The 12,730-nt window shown below is 34.4% G+C and overlaps 1 protein-coding gene across 10 annotated transcripts in view; it reads right to left on the minus strand.

Annotated features, from left to right (window-relative positions):
• ABI1 (abl interactor 1) overlaps positions 1 to 12,730 on the minus strand; it is a 133,490-nt gene that overhangs the window by 16,259 nt on the left and 104,501 nt on the right. For 3 of the 10 annotated variants that reach the window (XM_078075270.1, XM_078075267.1, XM_078075264.1), the window contains 5 exons: positions 7,655 to 7,669; positions 6,831 to 6,931; positions 5,429 to 5,569; positions 2,559 to 2,659; positions 1,548 to 1,628 (listed from right to left, as the gene is read on the minus strand). In XM_078075270.1, the coding sequence (XP_077931396.1) occupies positions 1,548 to 1,628; positions 2,559 to 2,659; positions 5,429 to 5,569; positions 6,831 to 6,931; positions 7,655 to 7,669 (439 nt within the window). The remainder of the gene's footprint in view (positions 1 to 1,547; positions 1,629 to 2,558; positions 2,660 to 5,428; positions 5,570 to 6,830; positions 6,932 to 7,654; positions 7,670 to 12,730) is intronic. The other 7 variants (XM_078075272.1, XM_078075269.1, XM_078075266.1 and 4 more) reach the window with 3 other exon arrangements.

Consider the following 12,730-nt stretch of genomic DNA (forward strand, 5'->3'; position numbering starts at 1 on the left):
TTTTCAGTATATCTGGATGGGGCTGATTGTGTGTGGAGAACCTTACATTTATGAATATTTGAAAAATAAATTAAATGATTGAAACTGAAAAAATAAAAATAATTTTAGTATATGTGCTGCCGAAGCGAGCACTGAAAAAATAAAAATAAAATTAGAGAACCTCAAAAAGCTTTCGCAGAGGTGGGTTATAGCAACAGGTAATTACTATAACAGAAATTAAAACTGACACATCTTTAAAACACATGAATATACAAAATACAAATAAACATTCTGTTAGCTGTCACAGCAATGATTCTATCCTAAGTCATACAGCCTCTGGAAACTTCCACCGTAGTACATGAGAATGAAAAAGGCAAACAGGTCTTAGTATTATTATGAATATAGTTCTGACCCCAAAAACTCCATAAAAGGATCTTAGCATCCCCCTGGGGACCTCTAGCCATATTCTGAGAACCAGTACTCTAGGGCAGATATCTAGAAATAATATTAAATCTAAGGTAGAAACCTGTTCAACCTGACTAGGTAACAACAAATTACTTTTCCAAAGTAAGTGTATCAACTAATAAACTCCCACCAGCAGTGTACTTTCCTGTTACTATACACCCTCATCAACACTGGGTACTAGTAAACTTCTACATTTCTACCTATAAGGTGGATATAAAATAGTATCTCACTGTGATTTTAACTTTCATCTTCCTGATTATTAACTAGGTTGGGGACTTTTTTTTCACGTGGATTTTCTGGCAATAATTTTTATTATTAGGGTCTTCTTTTTATTATCTCCATTTGCCCCTTTTCAATGTTTTGAAAAGATGTGGCTATACAGCTTTATTTCACCCAAGCTGAAACTCAGCTGTCATTTGAAACATTTCATTATCCATTTCTATCTGGATTATTGCTCTTGTATATTTCTAGGCTGAATGGTTTCATCCTATCTGTGTATTTTGAATTCCTAATATGCTCAATCCAGTCACCTCCAATTTAGGAACAATTTAAATGTATCTGATGAAGAAAAAAAAAAAAACTTCTTGGCATCCCACATGCCAGAAGTACTGAGCTATATCAGAGTTTTTCATACTGTGATCCATAGGAAAGCCTCAGGAGCACCCCACAACCACACATCATTTTCTTTTCCATCTAAATTCCTCCTGTCCCCCATCTTCACCCCAATCCTTTGACTGTATACACCAGGGAGTTCCAAATGAAGTTTCACGTAAAAAAAAATTACTAATTTTAAAATATCTTTTTGAACAATCACTGCTATAATTTTCCTTAAAAATCATAACAAGCAACAAATACAAACCATATTAAATTGGTTACAAATTAAGCATAAAAACATTTCACATTTCAGAGAATGTGATTTTATATTTAACTGTGTAACTTCAGAGGCCTTTCACCAGAAGAAATTAGCGTAAATTAGATTAACACTTTAACCTTTGTATTACCACCTACAACCTAACAACTATAAAAGCTAGCAGTCTAACAGAGGAGTTTATTATGAATTACGAACAGTAAGTTAAATCACTCCAGTGGTTATGCAATCTCACCTATCACAGTGTTCACGGGGAGAAGTGGTGGAAGAGGTGGTGCTGGTGGAGCTCCAGAAGGAGGAGGGACAGAAATGTTTTCTAATAAAATAGTTTATAATTCAGGTCAGAGGACAAGAAAGAAAACTAAACATTCTGAAACAGTAAGAAAGTACCAAGTTTTGGAAAGGAAAAAAAAAAAAAAGACACCCATATGTAAAGCATGTCCAAATGAATATGAATTCATTTTACTAGGTAAAAAGGACATTGAGTTCATACCTGCATTAACTGTAAAATATGCCGTTTTTATAAGCAGCTTTTTCTCCTTTTTTCAACAACCTCCTTGAGAAGAATTTTTCCTAACAGTTTGATTATTAAATATGTATTTTTTAACACTATAAAGTATTCATTTCATTTACTAAAAAAATCAAGGGATTAATTTAATGCTCTGCAATGATTTCTTAAATTTTTCTATAATCTAAAGAGTAAAACACTTTTCCAATTTTAATCCCATTTTATATTCATAGCATTTTACTAAAATATGTATGGAATATTATACATAAATATAGTAAAGTCACAGAACAAGCTAACGCCAGAGTTGAGACAACAGCCTACAAAGCAACGTCAACTCACTGGTATTAAAAAACAATTAACAACAAAACAACTCACTGGTATATAATTCACATTAAAGACATTCATCCTTTCAAGTATCACAATACTGGTTTGCTCTTGAAATAAGAAATATCATTCCTGACTAGTGCCCAAGGCAAGTATTTCCAGAGCAAAATGGCCAAAAAACTATTTAATAATGTTATGTAATATGCTTTGTATGTAAGAAAGAAGAGCTAGCAAAATCCTAAAGTCTCTGTGAAAGTCTCCCTAAAAATGTTCTTAAATTTGTTGTTAGCATTTCTTCTAGCAACAATCACATAAATTTCCTAAGTAAATTTTATCTAATGTAACTGTTTCAGACTTTCATAATAAAGCTCATGAATTCCAGCACATATTAAAACACGTCAACACACAACACACCTGGTCCAACAGTGGGCGGTGAAGGTGTGGGCACGGCGATGGGAATGCCAATACTGCTGCTTCCACTGTTTTCTCGGCTTCCGCTCCCTCCACTGCTTCCGCTGCGAAGAAACAAGTTTGAAAAAAGCCATTCTAGACATTTATCCAAAGACAAATTCAAAGCCACTAAATACTCCTTTTATGATATGTGTGTGTGTTAAATATACAAAACAAAAAGTTTATAAAAAGTATTCAATACAATTTTAACCCTAATGCTTAACGTGGTTGTGTTTTACTCTACTTCTCAAACTACTGGAAATCAGTACAGTCCTAACATAGCACACAGAACCATCAGAAGAGATCATCCTACTGAGAAATGAATGACCAATAAAATCTCATAGTACAATGATCCAACAAAAGTTTATTTAAAACCTACTATGAAGAGCAGTAACTAAAGCAGACATGAACCATGTTGCCATGGAGCTCACAGCTGAGAATGGGAAAATAGACGTTAAAAAATAGCATGAAGGATGCCACAAAAGAAAATGTACAAGATGTTACAGAAGTTAATAAAAACTGTAACCAGTTTTAGTCTGGAATTAGTACCAAAATCTCCATCCCATCTCAAAGAATGGTGATAAGACAGGGAAACTTTCTGGAAAACGAGGAAGCAAACCAACAACAACAACAACAAAAAAGTGAAGCTTCAGCATGCGGCATTCTAGAAGAGTCGATACTGTTAAACTCTAACCAATTCCTTACTATTCTAATTCCTGTGGATTTACTGTCCCTTTAGGCATATGACCTCACACTATCCAGTTGTTTTAGTAACATGTGCATGTACGTGTATGCACAAGTATATATGTGCATGTGTAACCTTAGGCTCCATATTGACTTTAAAATCAACAGGCCCAGAAACTGAAGAGAGCAAAACTTGCACTGTTTAAGAAAAATTTTTTTTCTCCAATATGATTATTCTATAATTACATCATCATATGTTAATGAAGAAAAAGAAAAAGAGAACAAGCTGTTTATATGCCATAAATTGCTGAATGTGAAGGCCTCCCTACTCCCTCAAGCCAGGTGATCAATATCCTGTTTTGTGCCAGCACTGCATCATAGACATATGAAGTTTTTGTACTTACTATGCTCTTCTACAATTATTGGCTTATATGCCCTGTTTCTCACATGGGGGTTAGAAAATTACAGCCATATCTGGCCCGATCCAATTTTTACAACCTGTGAGCTAAGAATATTCTTGTCATTTTTAAATAGTTGAAAAAAACTGAAAGAGGAATAATACTTTATGATACATTAAAATTATATGAAATCCAAATTTCAGTTCCATATGCAAAGTCTGACTGGAATGCAGCCATGCTCATTCATTTATGTGTTGTCCATGCTGCTTCCATGCTGCAATGACAGAGCTGAGTAATTGCAAGAGACCATATGGCCCACAAATCCTAAAATATTAACAATCTGGCCTTTTATTAAAACAGAATGAGCTTCTAGAAAATGAAACTATATCTTATGGGCATATCCCTGTACCTAATGAAGTAACTCTTAGTAAGTGGTTGTCGTATATGATTAAACTATTAATACTTCCACTAGAGAGAAAAACCATGCTTTATTATTCAAAAATGAACACACACAAAAGAATTTGGCCCTCAATGAACCTGACCTGTTACAGTAACTGCAGATATCAATATAATAATTTATTTACTAACAGTAGCAGTAACAACAAATTTCCATTACAAAGAACCTAAGAGGCTTGACATACCCCTACTTAATTGAATCCCCCAAAATGATTTTGCTAAATTTCCCTAATATACCAACCTAAAAGTCAAGGTAGAGAGGTCCCTTGCCAAGTTACTAAGTGATAGATAAAACCGAAGAATAAAATAAAGCTATAAAGTTAAGCTAATAACAATAATAATAATAAAATAAATTAAGCTATACAATAAATTTGTTGGACTTTATAAAAGTACCCAAACATGGAATGGCTACTTCTGGGGAAAAGAAAGTAGAGGCTATAACTGGGAAAGGGCCTAAGGGGGACCTTTGGGGTTGCTGGTAATATTTCATTTTCTGATCTGGGGATGGTTCCGTGGGTATATTCAATTTGTTAAACCATCAAGTTGTATACTTAATAGACTGTATGCTTTTCCGAATGTACATCATGCTCCATAATCAAGTTTTTAAAAAATTCACTGGGGAGGTAATTTCTAGAACTTTTTTTTAAACAACTTAGATATTCTAGTCTATCAACTTCTTAACAAATTCTTCCTCAGATTTAAGGTGTCTTTTTTCTTCCAACCTCATAAAGTTTAAATCATGTTGTATAATTTCTGATATTTCATCTTTTATCCAAAAATATTTAAGAGCGGTTGCCTTGATCTTTTTTAAATAACTGTTCTAAAAACCATTCTTAGGCCTTGATCCAAATATACATTTATACCTCCATCAAAAAGAAAACATGGGAGCCTGGGTGGCTCAGTTGGTTAAGCGACTGCCTTCAGCTCAGGTCATGATCCTGGAGTCCCGGGATGGAGTCCCACATCGGGCTCCCTGCTTGGCGGGGAGTCTGCTTCTCCCTCTGACCCTCCCCCCCTCATGAGCTCTCTCTCTCTCTCTCAAATGAATAAATAAAATCTTAAAAAAAAACAAAACACATAGTGGCAAATCTGCCATTAGTACAAACTTACTTAAAACCTAAAGAACAGGAATTACGGCATAAATTTATTTATAGAAACATACAATATTACCACCCCTCATCTTTTATATTCTGTATTAGCATTAGAGCAATACTTTACTCAGCAACTTTATAGGAGTTTGTCACCAATCAACCACCCCCACTTGCAGATATTCAAAGACTCAACCTGAAGGTTTACCTGTGTGTCCTTGGTCGCTGGTTTAAAGAAGCTGTCCTGCCTGGACTATGCTGACTTCCGAGCCTAGCAGGACTTGTCATGTAGTCATTAGGAACCGTTGGGGGTTTAACAGGTTCCAGGGTTTTGTAAGGAGTATTTCTTCTAAAGAAGCATAACAGAGAAAGGAATAATGAATAAGAAAGATTAAATGGTATTTTCCCCAAAATCTGTGATTGTCTCTTTGTAACCAAGTATAACACAAGTTTTTTTTTCTTTAATTTGTAATAATAAGTTCTGTTTAAAAAAAAATCTTAATTGGGGTATATAAATTTTGTTACTATACACAAAAACTAAAGTTTGTTACTTTTTCTCATTAAAACCATAGGAAAGGGTGATTTAAAAGTTCTAACCTTATTTCTAAAAATGACTGTAATTTTTTAAATGCTCAATAATATTCAACTTTGAATTATACATTATTCCCAGCTCAGTGACCCACAAGCCACTGTCCTTGTACATTATAAAAACGAAGTATCTCCCCTGCAATTTATTCCTACCTCAGTGTAGAAATATATGAATGAGTACATTCTGATCCTATGTAATGCCATAAATTTCTCAATAAATGGTTTTAACTTTTCTATTTAATAACTTCGTATTTTTTTTTCAGGGGCTAGGGATTTACAGAATGAAAATGGAAACTAAGATTCTGTACAAATGTTGATTATTAATCCCTGTTACTATAAAATAATCATTCCTCACCCCTCTACCAAAAACGAGAAATCTACTATTTGCCTTCCTGCGTTAAGATGAACTTTCAGAAATTTCTTACCAATATTCAATATTTTTATTGCACTGAGAACTGAGAAGGAAGAAGCCACCAACTGTTATCTTTTCTATTTCTCCAACTGGCCTACCCCCAAAGCTCAAGTACGAAGGACCCTCAGATTACCAGAAACACAGTTAAGAGAACTCCAGGTAGAGTCCCTAAGTTTCAGGTGCCAAGAAGATGTGCAGACTATGAAGCTGAACTACATAAAATACACCGCTTGTTTAAAGTCCTGCAATATGAATATTGTAAACACATGTGAAAGCACCATATGGAATCCTCTGGCAATTTCATTAGAAATAAACTTAGGCTAGACTTATTTTTTTCCCCAAAAAATTAATTAAGAGATTAAAAAAATAAATAATGCTTATTTACACATATACAAAAGAACCTTTCTAGTACAGACGTCTATAGAGAATATTATAAAACAAGCAGATTCATTTTGGATTCTGTTCAAGGAAATAAGAACCAAAATGAATTTGTAAAAGGTAGTTCACACTGAGAGGGCCCACAGCAAGGACCCATACACTTACTTAAGTCACAGAAACATCTTTTTCTTTCGCATATGGATTTTCTTGTAAAATGTAGTTGAATTCTTACCCCAATGTTCCCCGGCCTGACATGGGAGGGCTTGGTGGTTTCTGAGTAGGAGGATTTGTTCTCGACAGCGTGCCAGTTCTTGCAGGCTGGTTATTTCCATGCTAAAATGTGGAAAGAAAAGCCTTTATTTTTATATCAAATTGTTCTGTTGGTGTTTTGACACCATGTATTATTATTTTTTTAATATCAGAATGTGAAGTAAGGATTCCCAGACAGTTTTAATAACAGACTTTGGTACTACATTTTAAAAAGTCAAGAAACCACTTGCACTTGGCTTTTCTCCTATTATCTTGTGCTACTCATACCAATTTATGGCAAATACAGGTGTGATTATTGGATTTTCTACATTATTTTATTGTTAAACATGTTCACTGAGATCAAACTTATCTGCATTCAAATACTGGATTTCCCAAAATTTTTCAGATGTGTACATTAATAAAAACTACAGATCTCAGTGTCAACTTGCTAAAATATTCATTAAGATAAAAATCATCTTTATCTTAACAATTCAGTAACAAAGTCATATATGTCTGGAAAACCTAATTGTAAGTCAATAAAAGCAAGGCAACTATCAAAAAATGAGCAAAGCAATAAATGTTAGCAAAATTAATGTTCCTATATAAATGCAGATGTCAATATATCTTTGATATATTAACACATCCAAGCTAAATGTTGCTGATTTGAACTGAGTTTATTTAATCTACATAAATCCTATGGGAAAAAAGCAGACAGACATAGGAAGAGTTTTCAAATTTTAGTGGCTCTGCAGCCTCTATCAATATAGAGGGAATACTGTGGATCAAATGATAAGTAGTATCTCTTACCTTGGCTTTTAGCCACTTTACGTTGGCAAAAAAAGGGGGGAAAAAGTAGAAATTAATTCTAAATAAATTATATCTGATAGGACACGTTTACATTTATAGTTACTCAATTCATGTTAATAAGCTTTTACCCAGCCATATTTCAAATATTTTATAAAGAAAAAAGTATCCATAAGCAGTAGGGAAATAGTCACATGTATCAAATATTTTTCAAAAGAATGTATTCATAAGGAAACCACCACTTAATTATGCCGATCTCATGCAAGTCCAATAATGTCTTAGGTCAGTATTTTATCCTATGAAACTAATCCAATTGAATCACAGATGATAAACATTGATTTAAACAGAAACACCTAACACATTCAATGTAAGGCTACTTTAAGACATCAGTGTACAAGACCTAAGGCTTTACTGAACCATCAATACCCAAGTATTCATTAGATGACTGGTAATACAGTATTTTAAAAACTGATAAACTGTAAATGTTAAAATTCAAAATCACATGTTGCTTCCAAATTCAGAAAAGGACATAGCACCTTGGTGTTTAAAACAAAACAAAACAAAACACTATGCCCAGTAGCAGCTTAGCCAGATTCTAACTAAGGCATAAACAAACAGGGTCTAGAAACCCTCTCATCTGTAACGTATGAATCTAAATCTGAGCAGGCCAACAGTAGTAGGAAGCTGTAGGTTGCTTTAGTTCTAAGTTTTCTTCTGAACCAGTTTAGCTAATATTCAAAACTGAAGATGATTGCTTTGATCCTAAAGGCTACTTCTATGAAAGATGACTAGCCTACACCTGAAGTAATATGTACTATAAATAATATGAAATACTGTGTATAATCCTAAAGCATCACTACTTGTACTATGCCACTGAAGAAATATCTTTAGGTCATAGAGTCTAACCTTGTATATATTCTTTAACATTTGCCCTTCTAAATATGAATCTACCATTTTTCAGGTGACCATAAAGACAACATTAAGAAAGTCAACCAAAGGAGGAATGTACTTTGTCTTAGATATATTCTCACTTCCAGAAATTATGCCAGAATTTTGGTGTTCTTTAATATGTTTAGAATGATATTGCTCGTTTTTATCAATGTCTGGAATCCTACCTAGCTGCTACATATCACACCTGGATTTAGAAACTGTAAACCTGAATAACATTATTATCTTTGGAAATAAGATATACTAATGTGATAGCATTACAATACAGCAAATACTATCCTAGTCTAAACTTGGCCTGCTTCTCCCTCTCCCACTCCCTCTGCTTGTGTTCCCTCTCTCACTGTGTCTCTCTGTCAAATAAATAAATAAAATCTTTAAAAAAAAAAAATTCTAGCTGAACTCTGTTACTATGCAATGGTGTAACCTTTAACCTTACATGGAGCTCCGCCTCCTCTATCAAGCATGTATTTATGTATACAGACGTGTTTGAGTTTCAGAGTGTTAGAAGAAAATAATCTCTGTATTTTACAGCTTAAAATACTGTAATTGTTAGCAACCTACAAGATTATTCCACTTAAATATCCCCAAAATACAACCAAACTAGACTTTTATTTTCTTAAGATCTCACTTCATTTCTTTAACATTTACATTTATGGATGAGCCACTTTACCATTTCCCTGGAATCTTAGGTTTAAAACAATAGAATTCTCTTTGATTCCTCCCTATCTTCTGGCCCTAAGTAAATCGTAAGCTTTGTATACCACAGGTGCTGAAAGTCTAAAAGGCCAGCCAATCCTTTCTTTGATATATGACTCATTAGCTTACTCCTTTGTTTAATACAAGTGAAACCTTGATAAAATACATCTTATATACATTTGGTAAAGCTTTAGTTTCTCTACTAATAAAATGTAACAAATCCTAGATCACATGGTCTTTTTGAAAAACACATACATTGAAAGTCAGTCCTTTGTAAATTATGAACCAGGCTATAAAGCTGTTAATTAAAAATAAATTTAGGGGTGCCTGGGTGGCTCAGTCAAGCATCTGCCTTCAGCTCAGGTCATGATCCCAGGGTCCTAGGATTCAGCCCTGCATTGCGTTGGGCTCCCTGCTCAGCAGGGAGTCTGCTTCTCCCTCTCCCTCTGCCCCTCCCCACCTCCCCACCCTGCTTGTGCTCCCTCTCTCTCTCTCTCAAAAAAATAAAATCTTTAAAAAAAAAAATTTAGGGGCGCCTGGGTGGCTCAGTCGTTAAGCGCCTGTCTTCAGCTCAGGTCATGATCCCAGGGTCCTGGGATCGAGCCCCCCATCAGGCTTCCTGCTCGGCAGGGAAGCCTGCTTCTCCCTCTCCCACTCCCCCTGCTTGTGTTCCCTCTCTTACAGTGTCTCTGTCAAATAAATAAATAAATAATAAAAAAATTTTTTTTTAAATTTAAATGTCTCTACTAAGTATTCAGGTCTTCTCTAGTCTGTAGCTTACTCTGAAAACTTGTGCTCTCTTACAAAGTTCATCTTCTTTACATTCTCCTTCATGTATATATTCTGGTAGTTTCCTTACGCTAGGATTCTCTTATCCATATCTTACACTGTTTCCAAAAGTCAAACCAGACTTAAGATATTTTTTCCATATTTTTAATTCCTAACAAATTTATGTGTAACCATTTATTTCAAAGCATAAAATGCTTTAACATAATAAATATTTAAATAGGGCGCCTGGGTGGCTCAGTTGGTTAAGCGACTGCCTTCGGCTCAGGTCACGATCCTGGAGTCCCGGGATCGAGTCCCACATCGGGCTCCCTGCTCAGCGGGGGGTCTGCTTCTCCCTCTGACCCTCTTCCCTCTTGTGCTCTCTGTCTCTCATTCTCTCTCTCAAATAAATAAATAAAATCTTTTTAAAAAATAAATAAATAAATAAATATTTAAATAATACAAATACCAAAATCCTGAAATTTACATCACAAAAGAAAATATGATGGAATATTAATTTCGGAGTATAGCAACCTTAACATGAAACTTGGTAGCTTTAAGAAGAAATATTAATATATTTGGATACAATTTTTTAATCTGTATATATTTTTTAAAATACCCAAACATCAAAGTCAAAAGCCAAACAACAGTATGAAGAAATATCTGCCAATATATAAGAAGCTCATTTCCTTAACAGAAAAAAGAACTCTTACCAATCAGTAGAAAAACAAACTTCTAAATAGAAAAGTGGTAGACAAAAGATAAGGAAATAATTCTAGAACTATAGCTAATTATAGCTTCTCTCTTTTCCTTCTCATAATTTTGGCCCTAGCATTTGTTTATTACTATCCAAATTTCTAACCTTCACATACCTCTAACTGTGCTCTAGAAATATTTAATTAAGCTGGCAATGATCTTTCAGAGAAATCAGAAAACAGGAGAAATAGAGTGGCAAGGAGACAACTGGGGAAAAAATAATTGTGTATATATTTGTATATCACAGAAACAAAATATGGACAAATATGTCACATATCAGCTTAAGATATACTGTTCTCACAGACCATCCACCCTCCTACTAGTCAAAAATATATTTAAAAATAACCTGTACATACATGTGAAATAAACTCAGTATCTTAATAAAAAAAATAAAAATAAATAAAAAATAACCTGTACAATATAAATGTACTTAGTGCCACAGAGCTGTACACTTAAAATATTAAATGGTAAATTTTATGTATATTCTGCCACAATAAAAAAAAGTTAAAAGAAAGAAAAAAACCCATGTCAATATCCCTATTACATAAACCAGATTGCCAAAATTCACATCTGCATACTTTCAATATATTATGCGGCATTTACACTTCCCATTTATACATATATGATGAAACACTTTCATTTTCTCACCCAAAATTTCCTTGCAAAATTTGCTTTCATCTTCTACTCTGCTAAGTACTATGTATTAAACTATTAAATATAATTATTAGCAGAGAGGGGCGCCTGGGTGGCTCAGTCGTTAAGCGTCTGCCTTCGGCTCAGGTCATGATCCCAGGGTCCTGGGATCGAGCCCCGCATCGGGCTCCCTGCTTGGTGGGAAGCCTGCTTCTCCCTCTCCCACTCCCCCTGCTTGTGTTCCCTCTCTCGCTGTGTCTCTCTCTGTCAAATAAATAAAATCTTTAAAAATAATAATAATAATAATTATTAGCGGAGGGATAATATAGGATATTCACTAAGATGGTGACAGATTTTTTTTTAATGCATGTGTATTGTTTTGAAAGAAAGAAAACTCAAGACTAGGCCAAAGGGGAAGAAGTGAATGTGAGTGTGTGTGCGTGCGTGTGTGTGTGTGCACATGCATGCATAGGTGTATGTGTATCTATATCAATTTTAATCACAAGGCAGTTAATACAAAAAGAGCTCTTCCAGACTCTCAATATTCAAATCCTGTAGCTCAATCTAGTCTAAAATATCTTAAATTAAAATTGAATTTAAGCTCTTTTACAAGCCTAGCCACATCCCCTGGGTAAAAATATAAGAAACAAACCAGTAGCCTCCTCTACATTTGCAGTGTTCCAACTTTACATCTAGCTTCCAAGCATGACAGTAAAGGGGAGATTCCAATAATGTCCAAGGAGAGTAGAATAAAAGTCAGTATTGTCAGTCAGCTATACTCCCCTCTTGATCAGGAACCCCAAATAATTCAGAATGCAACAGATCTAGCCACTTGTCAAATCAGCCAGTTAGGGAAAGCTTCGAGATTCTAGCTGATTCCCAAAAATTTATTATAAAAATTCTGAAAACCAGATATAAAATCAAATAATGGTCCTCTAGAAAAGGGACTACCAAATTTAAAAGGAATTGTTTATCCTGAGCAGGAATGGCTAAGAATTCAGGTCATTCGGTATGTTTACAAAATGACCCACAAACGCCTAAGAAGTTGACAGGCTACTGATATCCTTCAAGAGCAACTAAATTAACATGGGCAACAAATAATCTCTTTCCTAAAAGCCTGCTGGAGCAGCGGAGGGGGAAGGGGAGGGGGTGGTACACAAAACAAAATACAATTTTTTATTCTTAGTAAGTTGCTGGAACTATAGCCACATCTACAGAGATGCACTAACACATATACATATTTTGAAATAAAAGGTTTAAAGTATTTACAAATTATTT

This window comes from Halichoerus grypus, chromosome 6 (genome assembly GCF_964656455.1).
Source record: "Halichoerus grypus chromosome 6, mHalGry1.hap1.1, whole genome shotgun sequence".
NCBI classification, from domain to species: Eukaryota; Metazoa; Chordata; class Mammalia; order Carnivora; family Phocidae; genus Halichoerus; species Halichoerus grypus.